This window comes from Ambystoma mexicanum, chromosome 12 (assembly GCF_040938575.1).
Source record: "Ambystoma mexicanum isolate Mex_15411 chromosome 12, UKY_AmexF1_1, whole genome shotgun sequence".
Taxonomy (NCBI): Eukaryota; Metazoa; Chordata; class Amphibia; order Caudata; family Ambystomatidae; genus Ambystoma; species Ambystoma mexicanum.
The window spans coordinates 578,020,279-578,036,992 of NC_090936.1; the positions used below are offsets into that span (position 1 = coordinate 578,020,279).

Consider the following 16,714-nt stretch of genomic DNA (forward strand, 5'->3'; position numbering starts at 1 on the left):
CGCAAAGAGACATCTCTCAGTACTTACCACCATAGGGACTAGTCAGTTTCCCCATAAGAATGAGAACTGGCAAGGTAAGTAAAGCAGAAAGATTTCCTTGCCTCCAAAAAGTCAGGACATGATTCAAAACAAGCAAAAAGAAATGGTGTCCCATAGGATAGGTGTCTAGGGTAGACAAGATGCAAAAATAAAATCTTGCCTAACATGCACTGCAAGTAGCAGGACATTTCTCTTTCAGTGTCCTGATTCATACCTCAGGCTTTCTTTGCATGTTGGCTGTTCTCTCTGCTTGATGACCTGGTGCCATCCTCAAATCCCCAGCTCCTGCAATAGAGCTGGTTGGTGTTTGTTTGGTGATTAAAGATGAGGCGTGAATTCATGCACTTTGGTGTTGTGAAGCTGTGATGTGCAATTGGGAAGTGTTCGACCAGTCTTTTTATTGGTCTTGTCATGTATTGACATGTAGTCACACTAATTTGAAAATGCACTGCACTCTGGCTTAAGAACGAGGAGCTATACGCATATGGGCAATTTTTCAATCCGTCAAAATGAATTGCTGTATTACAATAAAAAAAGGAAACCTGGTGCTGCTGTGTGCTTGTAATATATAACCAATACATGATTCCTCCGCAAAGTAGGATCCTAAGTGGGCAAGTTATTGCAAGTCTACGTAGAAGATGCTTTTTGTTGCCCAAGATTTTCAAGAGGGATATAGAAGGAATCGGACTTGAACAATTGAGAGACATTCCGGGCTGCATTGAGTTTGAACAGTTTTTTTGTTCTTTCTGTTAGTTTGTCTTCACACTGGTATTTTAAGCCATTGAAGTATGTATATATGTGTATATAATCTTCAACCTCTCTTTCTCTGTATGTTTCTCTTCTCTGTCACTTTTGTGGTCTTGCTCAATCTTTGGCACTCTGGCTCTTTCTCTTTTCCAGGTTCATTAAGTTCTAAAAGGTCTTGCCGGAAAACAAATTCAGAAAATAAATCACCCTGGGCAAAGCTAGATTAGCCACATTTTTTATATTGTAACTGTTCTGAGGTTGATATCTGTAATACAGTTGTAAACTGATCTCTTTCCAAGGCATATCATGAGCAGTGTTGCATTGTTATGTAATTTGCTATGTAATTGTGTAGCTTTGCTAATTAAATTGATACGTGTGTAGCACAGCTGGCGAAATAAATGACCCTGTTCAGTGAGAACACAGCTCACTGTACATTCCTCTATTGTCCCCTGGGTGCTCTCAACGCTCTTTATTTGATTCACTGCAAGTTTAAAAGGGGTAATGGAGAGAGAGTACAGCAGTAATCGTCTCCACTCTTAAATGTACTAAAAGCCTCTGTGAGAGTGCTAGCTAAGTAAAGTTCTTTCTTTTTCAAATATTGCAGACCAGAAGTAATCCGGATGATACTTTTATTAAGCTAACTACATTATGTTTGGCAAAGGCCAGTATGTGTTAACTTTACTTTATTTAAAGACAGTTCTGTAATTCCAGTCCTAAAAATGTAAGTTGTTACATATGCATAATTGCAGCATTGCTATTGTCAAACACTGCATCGTCTCCATGTTTTTCAATAAAGTTTAGGTTAGTGTATCTAAATCTCAGTGTCAACTATATTCATTTTGTAGGAGAACTATTCACTAGTGAACACTTCAACATATACATGATCACACAACCAAATACTTTTGATGGAAAATCTAGTTGTGCGACCTGCTGGTTGCTTACCTCTGTGCAACTAGTGCTTAACCCATGAGCTGAGCCCAAACATCTTGCCATTCTTTCTCATCAACCTGTTGCTTTCTACCAGCTACTCTGAAAGTTAATGTCTTCAAACTGCAATATTTCACCAGTTTTCCCAGTTCTCTGCCTAAGCCTTCCACTCGGCTTAGTCTTAATTTCTTTCCTCTTACATAATGAATTCACAAAGCTACCTAGATGGTTACGAATGTAGTAATGGAAAGGTACATCTACAGACATACTGCAAAACTATGCACTGTAGTTAGCTTCCAGAGCGCACTTTGCTCTACGGTTATAATTGCATTATATATTAGCACCAGACTGGCCAGTCTGGAGACTGGAATTCACAAGTAACCACCCGCATGTCATGCCCGTCTACTGCACCTCTGCCCAGCATTCACCCCGTCCTTGGAGACTGTCCCAGGCCGTGTCTCCACTGGAGTGCCACACACCAACCCTGTGCCCATTCACCTGCACACCTTCTGGCCCACAAAAAGTTATTTCCGATGGCAGATATATGTATAATTTTGAAGGGAAGCATGAATTGTACAAAGCCTGGTTCCTTTTAAAACATATAACAAATAAAGTATAGGCACCCCAGATGGCGGCTCGGACGGCTAATGGTGATAAATAGAGCGTTTATGGGAGTGCAGGGCTGGAATGCTTTCCTTGGACCTACCTGACTTGGGCTTGAGGGCTGTTACCGATCCTGCTCTCACCCAAAAGTAGTATTTAAAGCTATTTTGAAAACTTTTCTATGTTGTTTCGCCGCCAGGTTTTTTTCCGATAAGTTTGTTAATGAAAAATATTCATTAAAATATGCATTTTTAAAAAAAACATTTTTTAAATATTTGGGGGCTTTTTTAAAATATATATATTTGGGGGCTTCCCTCAAGCCCCGACCCCTTCTATCCCCTTACCCACCCCCTTTATTTTTTTCGATGAGTTATTTCAATTAATATTTTTAGTAAAAAAACGAATTGAAAAAACTTGGCGGCAAAACAAATGTATACCATTGAAAACTGTTCATATCAATAACAAACCTGGGCCATCTTGTCCACCTGAACTTAAAAATGACTCTGCCTGCCTGCCTGCCACACAATCCTACTATCTACTTACTCTCCAGCTATGACTTTCCTTTAACATTGGGAACGTTTTGATTTATGAAACTTCTGAACTTCTACTTACACAGCAAATGATGGGGCAAACCTACACTATACAGGAGCTGCTCCATGCAACACAGACTGCACCCAGCTGCACAGATCTTTGTACTGAAAATTATTTACAGAGCATTTTAATCATATTTATTTAATCCATTCATCCAGCTAACCCTTACGTTTTTCAGACGCTCATCTCACTAATGTCTTAATGCTGTAATCCAGTGCCATTAAATATGTTAGTGCAAAATTGCTAATCAAATAGTTTGCTAATCAAGAACATTTTAATTGGCAAACTCTGCTAATCATTTTTTGAAAACTAATGTATGCCTTACTTTCGCTCACAGGCTGCTCCTAAGAAAACCAAGTTTGGACCATTGAATGATGAGGATCGCATCTTCACAAACCTCTATGGACGGCACGACTGGGGGTAGGAATGGCTGGACTTTGAAACAGTCTTGCTGGGTTGTTGTTCCGGCTCCTGCTAGCCCAGGCCTCTCCACAAAGTTGTAGGGTGTCCTATTTGGCCCATCACGTTATCCCTTTCTTGTGCGGGTGGTAGTTGGTATCTATAACTATCCTTGCCTTCAGACAGAAGAGGTCTTACCAAATTGATCCTTTCCCTCTTTGTAGAAATACTCAATTGGGCTCAGATAATTTGTTTACCCCTAATTGCTAATTCAATTCTTCCTGCAAGTGTTACTTTTGGGGCGATGGACAAGGTATTGGTCGCCATGACCTTTCACTTCTTGCCTTCTCTGTGAAGGGATCGCTGTCGATGGATAGAGCAAATTCATTTGCCATACCAGCCTTGGCCCTTTTGTATGGTGAGTATCCGTGTTGGGGACATCAATGTAGATTGATATATTTTCACCGAGACACACCCAGATGGGAGGGAGGGTGGGGAAGGGGGGGTCATCCAGTTGTTGACTCCATGTCGTTCAAATTTCTTTTTTTCTATTCAGGTTAAAGGGAGCCTTAAGTCGTGGAGACTGGTACAAGACCAAAGAGATTCTACTGAAGGGCATAGACTGGATACTGGGTGAAGTGAAGGCCTCAGGGTTACGCGGGCGTGGCGGTGCCGGCTTCCCCACTGGCCTCAAGTGGAGCTTCATGAACAAGCCATCTGATGGCAGGTAACAGTGTTGGCTTAATCCCTGTCGGGGATGCATGCATGCATGCATGCATGCATGGATGCATGCATGTATTCATGGATGGATGGATGGATGGATGGATGGATGGATGGATGGACAAGAAAAATTGGCCATTTATTTATGACCGTTGTTGGTTTGTTTGCTTCTTAGGGCTTCTGAAATCAGCAGACAAAGGAGGTGATTCACTCAGGGTCACACATTCTAGATATTATGGGATAGCCAAGGCTAGGACCCAGTTCTCTTGGTTACATTGCCAGGAATTTAAGTAAGACAATAAAACCCCACCCAAACAGCGATCTGGTTTTGTTTTGTATTTGATAGGTCTTCTCAAGGCTGATGGGTCAAAGGTGGTGTCTTAAATTATGATGACTGGCAATGCTGTTGGAAACTTCACATATATCTCCATCTCGAGATCGCTCAACTTCCTCCAAAGTACAGATCCACCAACTTTTATGTGTCCAAGTCTTTATGCAGACTGGCTTGCATGCTCCAATCCTTTTTCCCAGGACCCAATATACATTGAGATCTGTCTTTCAGTAACAGAGTTTATATGGAAGGCTTGGAAATAGTCCTCAATTACAGACCATTTTGTGTTGGACACAGGATGGATACAGTTCATGGGGCTTCATTGCACCTTAAAGGAAATACTGGGTGAAGTCTAATACCCAGAAGCTGCTTTTAGCTCCCGCTTATCAAATCCTTAATTCCGTCTGTGCGCTCAGGGCAGAAAGTGTAGTGGGCAAGGTGCTGGGTAACACTGCCTGCTTCGCAATGTTGGAATTAGGGGGTTGTGGGAAGGATACCCTGCCCCACCATACCATGCCTCATCCTGGCTGATTCTTGTTACATTGGTTTAGCATATGCCCTCAACTACCCCTTTTAAGAGGAAGTTGAACTAAAGTGGGCTTACCCATCCACATGAAGATCTGTGGCCCCATTGCCTCCAGACTTCCCTTTGAAGTTAGGGCCCCATCTCCCATTAGACTTGATGGCACATGAGTTTAAAGTGGGGAAGGTGTTGGGTTTTTTTTCGAATTATGGAATAAAATGTCCCCACGATGCAAGAACTTGAGAACCACCTTATGTTCGGTAACCAGCATATATCCCAAATGCATCAGAAGCAAATGATTGGGTACCAGGACACTTGTATTCCATTTTACTGCAGAGCAGTGCCATATGACAGTACAACTCTGTAAAAGCAATCCTACTCCAAACAGCACAGTGATCATCCAATGTAGATCCATTGCAGCAGCTGGCCTTAGTAAAGGCTTGGGTTGTGTATTTGCAACTCTATGAGCAGGACAAAGTGAGCGGAGCGAGTCACCATGAATCTGAGCAATTCAACCAATTCGCGTTTCGGTACAATTACAATCCACACCAGTGCACAATTACTTAAAGCTGGTCCTTGGGGATATGGCCAAGTCTCTATAAAAGGCAGGAGTTGAGCGAGAGAGCAATGTGGTTTATGTGGGAAGGACACCAAGCAGTGGAGAGCCTTTGTGATGGACAGAGATGAAGGGTAAGGGGGGGAGAAAGAGGGCCTATGCTAGAGTGGTGTGCAGTTGAAGGGAGAGGTTGAAGATGAGGTGGTAAACCAGAACAGCAGAAGGAGGGAGTGACAAGAGGAAGAATACAGCAGGGAGAAGTATGTTGTAGGGGTGGTAGACCCTACAGAGGTGGATGGAGGCAACATCAGGTGGAGGGCAGTGAAGCTCATTCAGTGGTAAGATACTCTGGTGGAGGCTGAAGACAAAACGGGTGAAGGGAGGACAAACCGAGAAGGCTGGAAGAAGTGGAAGGAACATGCACACTATCACCCTGAATGATGGAACTAAGGGGGTTAGAGGCAAGAGCATGTGACGAGGGGCACAGGAGGAAGTGAAGGAGAGATAGTGAAGGAGTTGAACAGGAGGTTCATGAGAGAACGTCTTGGGTATGAGAATGTTGTGTCTTTTCAAGGTATACTAGGACAGGCTGTGTGGTATTAGAGCTAGGACCGCTATCCAGAGAAAGGAACGGTCCAACTTCCCATACTTGTTGAGAAATCTAGTTGGCTAGCCACCCGGTAAACGTTTTCGACCTCATCTGCTTGCCACCTATCTCTGACTTCGGCTGTCTCCTTGGTCTTGCATGGGGGTGCACATAGGGCCATGAAAGCCAGGAGAGGTGTCTCCCCTCAAGGCCAAGGATGAGAAGTTGAAAACATGGCACAACTGATGGAATTGTCGAGCAAGAAGTGTACACCCCCAGACTGTAACTGGCTAAAGATACATTGCTCCACAAAAGAACCTTGGACTGAGCACTGAAAATCCAGAGACTTTGTTTTTATCCTCAAGGGAAGATAACACGGTAAAGTTCTATTTCTCTTAAGTCGGCTCACGTTTGTAAAAATCCCTAACTAATATGTTTGAACCCAAATCTGTGTCCCTTTTCTATTCTGCTTTGTGACTGTAGTCCAGGGCTATGCAGTGCAGGGCTATGCAGTGCAGAAAAGGACTCCTAGAAATTGAGAGTTAGGAGGGGTACGCTCTGGGTTGAGCACTTCATGTTTTTGACTGGGAATGCAATACATCTCCCCTTCCATTGTTGGGTCAAACAGAGTGCATGGAATATGGATGACCCACCCTACCGACGAACATCAAGGCGGCCTTCCGGTCAGTTGGGAGAGGGACATTGCCCTGACTTGTTTATAAAATTTTAAAAAGTAAAGTAAAGAGACAGTCCTTAGTCAGAGTATGGCCAGGCAGGCCCTTGCTCTGAAGTCTGGAGTTCTTCTTATTGTTAGGGTGGGGAGTAGACATGGTTGTTGCCCTCAAAAATGACTAAGCAGTAACAGAGTCCTTACTGTCTGTGCTTCTAAGGTTAGGTGACAGTCCTCCCCAGTTTGAAGACTAAGAGCTTCCAATATCGCCTTCAAAAGCTGAAGTACTCGTACAACATTAATTCTTAGAACATCGTCACTTTTTCCCTTTCCTCTTCTACTCCTTATTCATCCTTCATCCTCAATCAGCAGTCCACACTCTTCACACCCTATTTCTCCTCTGTAACCAACAGTGTACATTTCAGGGCATTCATCTTTCCTCCTCACTTGTCATCCTTGCTAGTTCCTTCCTCCTTCTCAGTCATCCATTGTCATTGTCACATCTCATACCTTAATGCTCCACTTCATATCTCATGCATAAGTCACTTTCCCTCTTTTAGTTTTCATTCCTCCTGCTCAGCTGGCTCCCTTTCTCCTGCTCAGGCGGCGTCTGTTCTCCAGTCATCTTTTTTACGCCTAGTCATCTGTTATCTTCACACTTTAATGATCCTCTTCCCAGCTCTTGCAATGCTTCCCCAGTTGTAAGGCAAGAAACGCTTATCCATCTCTGAAAGTATTGTAAAAAATAAGCACAAATTTAACTGAAAAACCAATGGATATTTTGAATTATCTCAATCAAAATACTATGGACAGTTACAGGAATACACTACATTAACGGGATGTACATTAGAATGAAGTCTGAAAGAGGATGACTGAGGAGGGCATCCTCATTACTTCTTCAACCTCTTTTGTCATTTACCTTATTCAACAGTTTCATTCACATTTCTAATTAGTAAGGAGGAGTGAGTTAGTCCTTTTTTTTTAAGTCCTCTTCCTCGCTCATCAATGTACATTTTTATTCCTGAGGTGTGAAGAGGAAAAATTGGGATCTTCTAAAATGTAAACTAGTGTGCGTTTTCAGACATCATCCTTTCTCCTCGCACCTTCTTCTCAGTAATCCTCCTCAGCCATCAGTCTTCATTCAAATGACCTTGACACTAATGTATTGTATTGCTGCAACTATGTATAGTATTGGAGTCATATAGTTCAGCTACTCTAATGGTATTCAGTTTAACATTCGTTAATAGTTCACAATACTTTCAGGGATTAACTTGTTTATATGCCTTTCAACAAGGAAAACGTGGCATTAATTGTGAGGAGTAACATTCATGTAAGAGGTGTGAGGATGATGATGTACAAATGAGAAGGTGGAATGACAACAGAGTGGGGAATAGTGATGTCTGGTACATGTGTTGTGAAGAGAAGCGTAACGGTATAATGCGTGGGGACGACAACAGTTGGCTGAGGAGGAGGATTGAGGAACCAAGACTTGTGTGTAATGAGGATAAATCATAATGTCCTAAAATGTTCAGTGTGCATTGATTGAAGAGGAGGATTGAGGAGCAGGGGTGAGGTGCAAATTGAAGAAATGACTATGAAGATTGAGTGGGTAAGAAGGACACATTTGGAGAAAAGGGGGGGGCTGAGGATGTCCTACACTCAGATGCTCTAGTACACTCAATGGGTCTTCAGTTCAAATTACTTCATCACATTAGCCACACTGTAATAACACCCAGGTTAGGTTAACTCTTTTCTCAGCGGTGTCCTTAATCAGTTGCCCACCCTGTAATCCTCATACATCTAATTTGGAATCATTGGTGCGAAAAGAAGAAACGGACCATTGAGATGTTTGTTGAGAAAGAAAATCGGGCTTGCTCCTTTCCTCCTATAGATTACTGTAGGGCCCTCTTTCTTTTTGCTTTGTTTGGTTTCCTGACCTGACCTTTTGGGGGTAAGTAAAGCCTTCTGCTTTAATTCCCCTGTCTTGTTGCTCATTCTTATCAGTACTGAGAGAGTATGTCTCTCTTTATGCATTTCTTGGATTCTTACAACTGCACAAATCACCCTAAAGTGAAGTGTTAGGATACCTTCTATCCTTAACCTTTTGTTTTGTGGGTTGTTGGGCAATATTGTATGTAGTAACCCTTTGGGAGACTACACCAGCCTTGTCCTTGGCAATAGGTAACTCAGCCTTTGGTACAGGCCTGTACTACACAAGTTGGTAGTGTGACTGAGCAGCCAGGCTTATCTCAAGAGGGGTCAATGTGAGCTGTAGGGTTGCAACATAGAGTTTCACAATGACAAGTATCCCAATAACACTTATACTCCTCGTTTCTTGACTATATATTTATTTATTAATTTAACAGTCAATTTTTATATAAGCCGCCTTTAGAAGGGAGCAATTGCTAACAATAAAACACACTTCAAAATACACTTTTTCAGTTCAATAAAGATTGTAGATAACCTTTTGGGATGGCACACAGATTTCCTACAACCTGAGGTGACTTCAATAGCTAGGACACTGTGAACATTAATATATCACTTTTTACACGTAATACTGAAGTTGTGGCAAAAAGGAAAGGGAAAATGTTAGGGAAGGAAACAATTGTTAACAAGTTTCTCAAACAGGGAAGTACTTTTGAACTCCCCAATGCAGTGTATATTAACCCTTTCCCAGCTATACAAGTAAGGTATTTATGACTTATTGGAGGGATAGATAAACACAAAGTCTGAGGTTAGAAGAGTCTTCAGGGAGCCAGGACAGCCAATGTCAATTGAGCAAAGTTTAGGGGAGCTAAGGCCCTTCTTGAAGGTAGGTAAACGTCTTGCACAAATCACTTTTGGGTCACCAGCTGATAGGCTTGTGAAGGACAAAGCTGCAAGCAACTCTGTAAAGGGCAGCAACTGCAAGTCTCAACTGAGAGCAAGCAAGCTACATAAACAAGAGTTAAGTACCCCTTGGCTCACTGTACCTTACGTCTGAAGAAATGGTTCCAGCTGGCTTCTGTTCCTGATGTAGTTCCAGATACTGTTGTTCCTAGGCCTCAGTCGTGAGGACAAGAGGGAGGACATCTGGGGCTCCTGCATTACGATTTGAAGGTCGGCGGCAGCAGTGGGCACAATTCAGATCAGCAGCACTTTGTGGTTTCTGCTACTCGCAAATAGCACCACTGTGGTTCTTGGATACCTTGTGGACTTTCCTTGCTTCTGGGGTGCAGCTCTCTGTTGAGGTGGCTCAGGCTTGGTCAGCCCATATTTGAGGGAGTCCCGAGGATCTTTCTGGAGCTTATGTCGACTTAAAAACAAGGCACTCGGTTCCTGTCCCCTGGCACTCGGTTCCTGTCCCCTGGCACTCGGTTCCTGTCCCCTGGCACTCGGTTCCTGTCCCCTGGCACTCGGTTCCTGTCCCCTGGCACTCGGTTCCTGTCCCCTGGCACTCGGTTCCTGTCCCCTGGCACTCGGTTCCTGTCCCCTGGCACTCGGTTCCTGTATGAGCAATGGAAGTACAGCCATCAGAGAGAGGGTTTTCAGTCGAGTTTGTCTGGGTCGATTTGGTCCCACCAACCCAAGGAGAGAAGTCGTCCTTTACGGGCTTTTCTAGTCGATGTCGAAATAGAAGCTTCAACACTGCAGCAGGGCTTCACCTGGCAAACCAACGGTCAAGGAGGTGCAGCACGCTTCTCGCCCAGTTTCTTTCTTAGTTTCCTTCGTCCAGTGGTCGATTCTGCCTTCCTTGCAAAATACCTCGCCTTTTATGCAAGTTGTTCCCATTCATTCGCAGCCTAGTTGTCACTCACACAGCAGGGTGGCTGTCCTTCGGGCAAACCAACTTGTCTTTGGCGGGTTTCACTGCTGAAGGCCTCCTCTTGTTCCAGCATGTCTGGCAGGGCAGGAAGTGAGGAAGGTGCCCGAAACTCCCTGTGCTTAATCCCATTGGTTACAGGAATGCACCCAAAGGTGATTGGCTGACTGGCTGTTCCCAGAGGACAGCCACCTTGCTGTGTGAGTGACCGCTAGGCTGTGAATGAATGGGAGAAACCTGCATAAAAGGCGAAGTCTTTTGCTTGGAAGGCAGAGTCAACCACTGGACGAAGGAATCCAAAGAAGAACTTGGAAGAGACGCCTGCTGCAAGTCCTGGGCCATTGGTTTTCCCAGTGAAGCCCTGCTGCAGTGCCGAAGCTCTGAATTCGCCTCGACTAGAGAATCCCTGCAAAGGACGACTTCTCCCCTTGGGTTGGTGGGACCAATCGACCCCCAAGACAAACTTATCTGGAAATCCTCTCCGAGCTGGCTGTACTTCATTACGGCTGCAGGAACCGATTGCCAGGGAGAGGAACACCAGAATCGAGTGTCTCCTCCTTAAGTCGGACCCGAGCTACAGGAAGATCCTACGGACTCCCATGAAGCAGGACTGACCAAGCCTGAGCCACCTCAACAGAGTGCTGGACCCCAGATGCGAGTAAAGTCCACGAGGTGTCCAAGAACAGCGGTGGTGCTATTTGCGAGAAGCTGAAACCGCAAAGTGCTGCTGGTCTGAATTGCACCCATTGCTGCTGCTGACCTTCAAACTGTAGCGCAGGAGTCCCCAGACTTCCTCCCTCTTGTCCCCATGACTGAGGCCCAGGTACAACAGGATCTGCTATACTACAACTAGAACAGAAGCCAGCTGGAACCAATTTATTCAGACCTAAGGTACTGTAAACTAAGGGGTGCTTGCCTCTTGTCGTGTAGCCTTGTTAGCTCTCAGTTGAGATGTGCCTTTTGCAGAGTTGCTTGCAGCTTTGCCCCTCACAAGTCTCCCAGCTTGTGGCCCAACAGAGATTTCATTCTCTACAAAGATTTCTAAAACATTGTGCAAAACTTTGTACTTACCTTTAAGAAGTGCTTCAGCTCCCCTAGACTTTGCTCATTGGCTGTCCTGGCTCCCGGAAAGACTCCTCTCACCTCTGACTTTGTGTGAATTTTGTTGAGGGATAGTTAAAGTGCATTATATAACTTGTATAGCTGGGAAAGTGTCAATTTACTTTGCATTGGGGGGTTCAAAAGCACTTACCTGCTTAAGAATATTTAACCATCGTTTTATTCCCTAAAGTTTTCCCTTGACGCCAAACTCAGTATTGCTCTAAATGTCCCAGTGATATGTCAATGTCCAAGGTGTCCCAGTTATTGAAGTCACCCCGGGGTGCAGGAAGTGTCTGTGTGCCATCCCAAATGGGTACCTACTGATTTATTGAAACAGAGTGTGTATTTTGAAGTATATTTAAGTGTTACATATTTTTGCTCCCTTCTAAAAAAGGCCTATTCAACTGACTGTTTAAATTAATAGAGATAAGCTTGGCTGCTCAGTTGCTCTACCAACGTGTGTAGTACATGCTTATACCAAAGGTTGGGTTAGCTATTGCCAAGAGGACAAGGCTGGTGCAGTCTCCCACAGAGTGTTGCAAACAATCTTGCCTAACAGCAACATAAAAATGTTACACGAGAAGTTAGACAAAGGGGATACTAAGTAACCCCTCCACCACCCTATTGTAAGATAGTGTGGGCTGGGTCTATAAAGGGGAACATGTAATTAAAGTCAATTTCACTGTACTACTCTTGGAAACAGTAGTTATCCAAGAGAAGGTATTTAAACATTAGCAGAAATCAAAAGGATTTCTCTGTGACACTGCACTGAGGGTGCTGTGTGTCACAATGTGAAAATATGATGCCTATGGAGTTTGTCAGACTCCAAGACCAAAAGAAACGATGTTCAAATCAAATAAAAATGCATGAGAGAGTGGGAAAAAGGTCTTGCCCTATAAAGGATAAAAATTAGAAGTCCTAAAGTTCAGCAAAAGAGCAAGGTAGAAGGGAACTAGCACATTTCTGAGAACTCTCCCGAGCATGGGTTTTTGGTTACATTTACAATGTGTCCAGGATGTGCTTGTCAGCAAATATATTTTTCTACTGCCTTATACATTTCACTCATGCACTGTTGCATTTACAGCAATTGGCTACTAATAGTGGCTAGGAATCTGGCTGTGCCACAAGATTTGTGCCACAAGATTTGTGCCTGTCCTTTGGCCATGTTGTTCTTTGGCCTTCTTCCTGTCCTCTACGGTCCGAAATGTACATTCATGGGGAGCACTTTCCTGGGGCTCCTACATAAAGTCTGGGGTCAACAAGATGTTGAAACCTGGGGTGATGGAGCTCTTTAGTGGTCCTTGGTCCAGCACAGGGGTCTTGATACCAGAAACGGGTACCCCTGATTTGGGGTTCTGTGTGGATTACAGAGTAGTTAATGCCGTCACCAAGACAGATGCTCATCCCTTACCACAAACTGATGCGGTGGTGGACAAGCTAGGTGTTACCAAGTGCCTTATCACTTTGACCTTGTTTCAGGACATTGGGGAAATGACTGACAGAAACTGCCAGGCAGAAGACTGCATTTTCCACACCTGGGGGTCTTTAGCAGTTCAGGCTAATTCACTCTGGGTTGAAAACTGCCCCTGCCACTTTCCCGAGGTTGGTCAAGCATGTCCTGAATGGACTAGTTGAATTCTCCATGGCATATATTATATTGCAGTCCTCAGTCCCACTTGACAAGAACATGCGAGATACCTTGAGATTGTACTCAGGCCCACTTGGCCATAACTGCAATTAAATGCCTGTTTGGACGAAGATCAGTGACCTACCTTGGGCATGAGGTAGATGGGGGGGGGGTGGAGGAGAGGGGGGCAAGATTCAGCCTCCACACAGTAAAGTACAAGTTATTCAAGACTGTGAGACTCACAACCCAAACCCATTTGAGGACTTTCGTCGGCCTCACTGGGTACTATAGGAATTGTATGGCAGATTATGGAACATAGCTGCCCCTTTGACTGCTTTCACCACTACAAAGAAACCTGAAAATGTCTCTTGGTCTTAGGAGTGTGAGAAGGCCTTTCAGGGCTGTTCTCAGGGCACCTGACTATCAAAGAGCTGACTATCGGAGACCCTGCATAGTACAAACTGATGCCTCTGACGTTGGAATATGGGCAGTCATCTCACAGCTATGATAAAGGCAGCAATTTTTTTTAATCAGTTGCCAGCCTAAGGGCAGCAAAGTGAGGTGGGCCACTATGGATTTTTGTTGCCATTGTGTGTTCTCAGGACAACTGACTGGGAATAGGAGCAGTCCTCTTTGTTATATGATAAAGGCAGGGAACCCTGTGTATGTTTTATCAGCCGCCAGTTTAAAGAGTTAAGGTGGGCCACAGTGGAAAAAGACTTTTGCTATTGTGAGGGTTCTTAAGAAGCCGAGACCTTACCTCTTTGGGGCTCACTTCACCATTCAGACTGACATAAACCCTTACAGTGGCTAATGAACATGAAGGGCGAGAATCCTAAACTGCTCAGGTGGTCCATACGCCTTCAAGGCATTGACTTCAGTATTGAGCATAGGCCAGGTCCCCAACATAGCAATGCTGATGGTCTGTCCAGGATATATAACCGACTGGAACAAGAAATGTATCCAGGGGTGGATTAGTTCCCCCTGTCCCTAGTCTGGGTGGGGGCAGTGTAGGGAAAGATTTTTTTTTTTGTTGTTGTTGCTGCTTTCCCTCCATTGTCCTTGATGAGACACACTACCTTTTTGCTTTTTGTTTTGAACCTTTCTTGACTTTTGGAGGAAAGTGAAGCCTTTTTGCTCCACTTAGCTTGCTAAGCTCGTCTGTGTTTGGGTACTGATCAGTTCCGAAGGCTATCTGTGAAGGAGAGCTCTGTTCTCCGTAGTAAAATTATCTGTTTTTATCTGCACAAATCGCCCTCTGTGAAGTACTGAAGAGGTACTTTGCGTCTCTAGAACTTTGTTTTTGGTAACTTTGTGGTTACTTGTATGATGTGTCCAAGATAGGCAGGTTGCAGCGGATACTTTTGTAGTGTTTTCCTTTTTATAGTCTTGTGCATTTTTTCATTTTACCACTTAATGCCAGTTAGAGTACCATATACTCTAAAGTGGCCGAACCACAAGATTTGTGCCTGTACTTTGGCCATCTTGTAGTTTGACCTTCCTCCTGCCTTGGATTGGCTGGATTTTCAATGTATGGTAAGCACTTTCCTGGGGCAAAGTTTGAGCTTTCGCCGGCAAAGTGGTGGTCTTTGTCTATGGCTAGAAGTGGGGGCCTGGGTCTGTTGGGACCAAGTCCACATTCATGGGCATGTGTCTGTTGCTAGGCAGATGCAATGGCCAGAGGCGGTTTGAAAATGGACAGCCCATGTCAAGTTTGAATGGTGCAGATCCTTGCCATTGGTGGCAGGATTATTGTCCAGCTCAGATTCTGGATAATAGAGGGACTCCAGTCGTTCTTCAGATCATTTTTGGAGCCAAGAACCCCTGGAAGGATAGCAACCCGCCGAAGACCCGGATCTAGTTGGAAGCTTGCCAGCAGCACTTCGTTTACTTGCCCAGCGGAGCTCTGTCTCTCTGCAGATCTCCTGAAGAAAGCTATTCGACTATGACTGGTCTGTGACTGTCGGCAAATTATGTTCCTACTCACTCTACGAGGAATACAATCACTTCCTTAGGAAAAGGACATTATTATCTAGATATATTACTCTTTGTCCCTGCAGTAAAGTTAGAAATATCTGTCTTAAGATTTAAATTTAACCAACTCCGGACTTTGTAATGCATGGGATCTTGAGTATCCCTGTCAGAGTTCTAGAACATGTCGCTTAGATTGTATTGAATCAATTAAACATCTTCTCATGGACTTCTGTTCTAGTGAAAGAGATCATATTCTATGGTCTGATTTGATGGTGGGAAGCAGCATAACTAAACTGCTAGATCTTTACTGGATTTTAATATGGGTATTTGATATGTTCAATCATGTTCTGTGGATTTTTAGAGTACTTTCTCCTTTTCTAAGAAAATATATTATTTTTTAATATATGTTTTACTGATTTGATGTATCTGATGAAATTTGTATATTTTGTTTTACCTAGTGGAAAGGTTTCATGAATTAAACCAAGTCACTAATGAATAAAAAGAGAAGGCCCTCATCAGTGTTTCGAACCTTGGACCGGTGGGAACAACCAGTCCAAACTTCAGTTAGAAGATCCCACTATTGGAAGCGCTCGTAAGAGTCCTGGAGTCCTGGAATCCTCCTTTGGGCTAGCTAGACGTTCTCCTGGGCTGTTCCGAGTTAAACCTTGGGACTCCACAGATCCTCAGCTTATAGAACAAGAAGCATTTCCCTGAAGTTGTACATCTCCAACATGAAGAGGGAACTTGCAGGACCATTTTCTTTGTTTCCACCATATGGGTCACCTTCTGCCATTTTCTTCAAGTTGCCATCGCTGTTCGCGCCTGCATGGCATCCTGGGAGTCCTCTGAGGTAGTCAGAGCGGTGGTCCAGTAGTCGGTGGGTCCTGAGTATCCAGTGTCTAGAAGCAGTCCATCGGCGCCTTGAACCGCAAACTATCCGGATCCAAAACCTGAACGCATGAAGTACCCTTTGCAACAGAGTCCCCTGTACGTCTGCCATTGGAACCAAGGCACAAATCCAGAAGTCCCAGCAATTTTAGAAATTCTTACCTTGGTCCCTGAGTGAATCCAAGTACGGGGGTGAGTAAACCTACCTGTTTTGCACCCCCTATCTCCATAGGGTTCTATGGGCGTAAATCCTAGCGCTAGCGCTACCTTTCCCTTTCCTAGCCTTGAGCTGTGGTGTTCTGGTCAGGTATCCTCGTCCAAGATGGCCAAAGAACCACTGACCTGCCCAAGATCAATTCTGCTACTACTGCAACTAGGGTACTACCTGCAAGTAATGCAACTGCTTAGGGTAAAACGTATATATAAATAATGTATGCATTCCATGACTTGTATGTAATCTAACACAAGTGTAAGCTCAGTGGTACGACTATAACCTTTTACCACAGCAAATTAATCTGTAACCATATTCTTAGGTTAAGCGCCCAGATGCCCCAGGGCTTGGTGCGCTATACAAATGTACAATACATTAATAAATATAATGGTCTCCGCTAAAGTGGTTGGATTGGGAGA

At 44.0% G+C, this 16,714-nt stretch overlaps 1 protein-coding gene across 2 annotated transcripts in view; it reads left to right on the plus strand.

The window, feature by feature from the left end:
* Nucleotides 1-16,714, plus strand: part of NDUFV1 (NADH:ubiquinone oxidoreductase core subunit V1) — a 170,916-nt gene that overhangs the window by 61,379 nt on the left and 92,823 nt on the right. For both annotated transcript variants that reach the window (XM_069628913.1, XM_069628912.1), the window contains 2 exons: nt 3,245-3,327; nt 3,863-4,033. In XM_069628913.1, the coding sequence (XP_069485014.1) occupies nt 3,245-3,327; nt 3,863-4,033 (254 nt within the window). The remainder of the gene's footprint in view (nt 1-3,244; nt 3,328-3,862; nt 4,034-16,714) is intronic.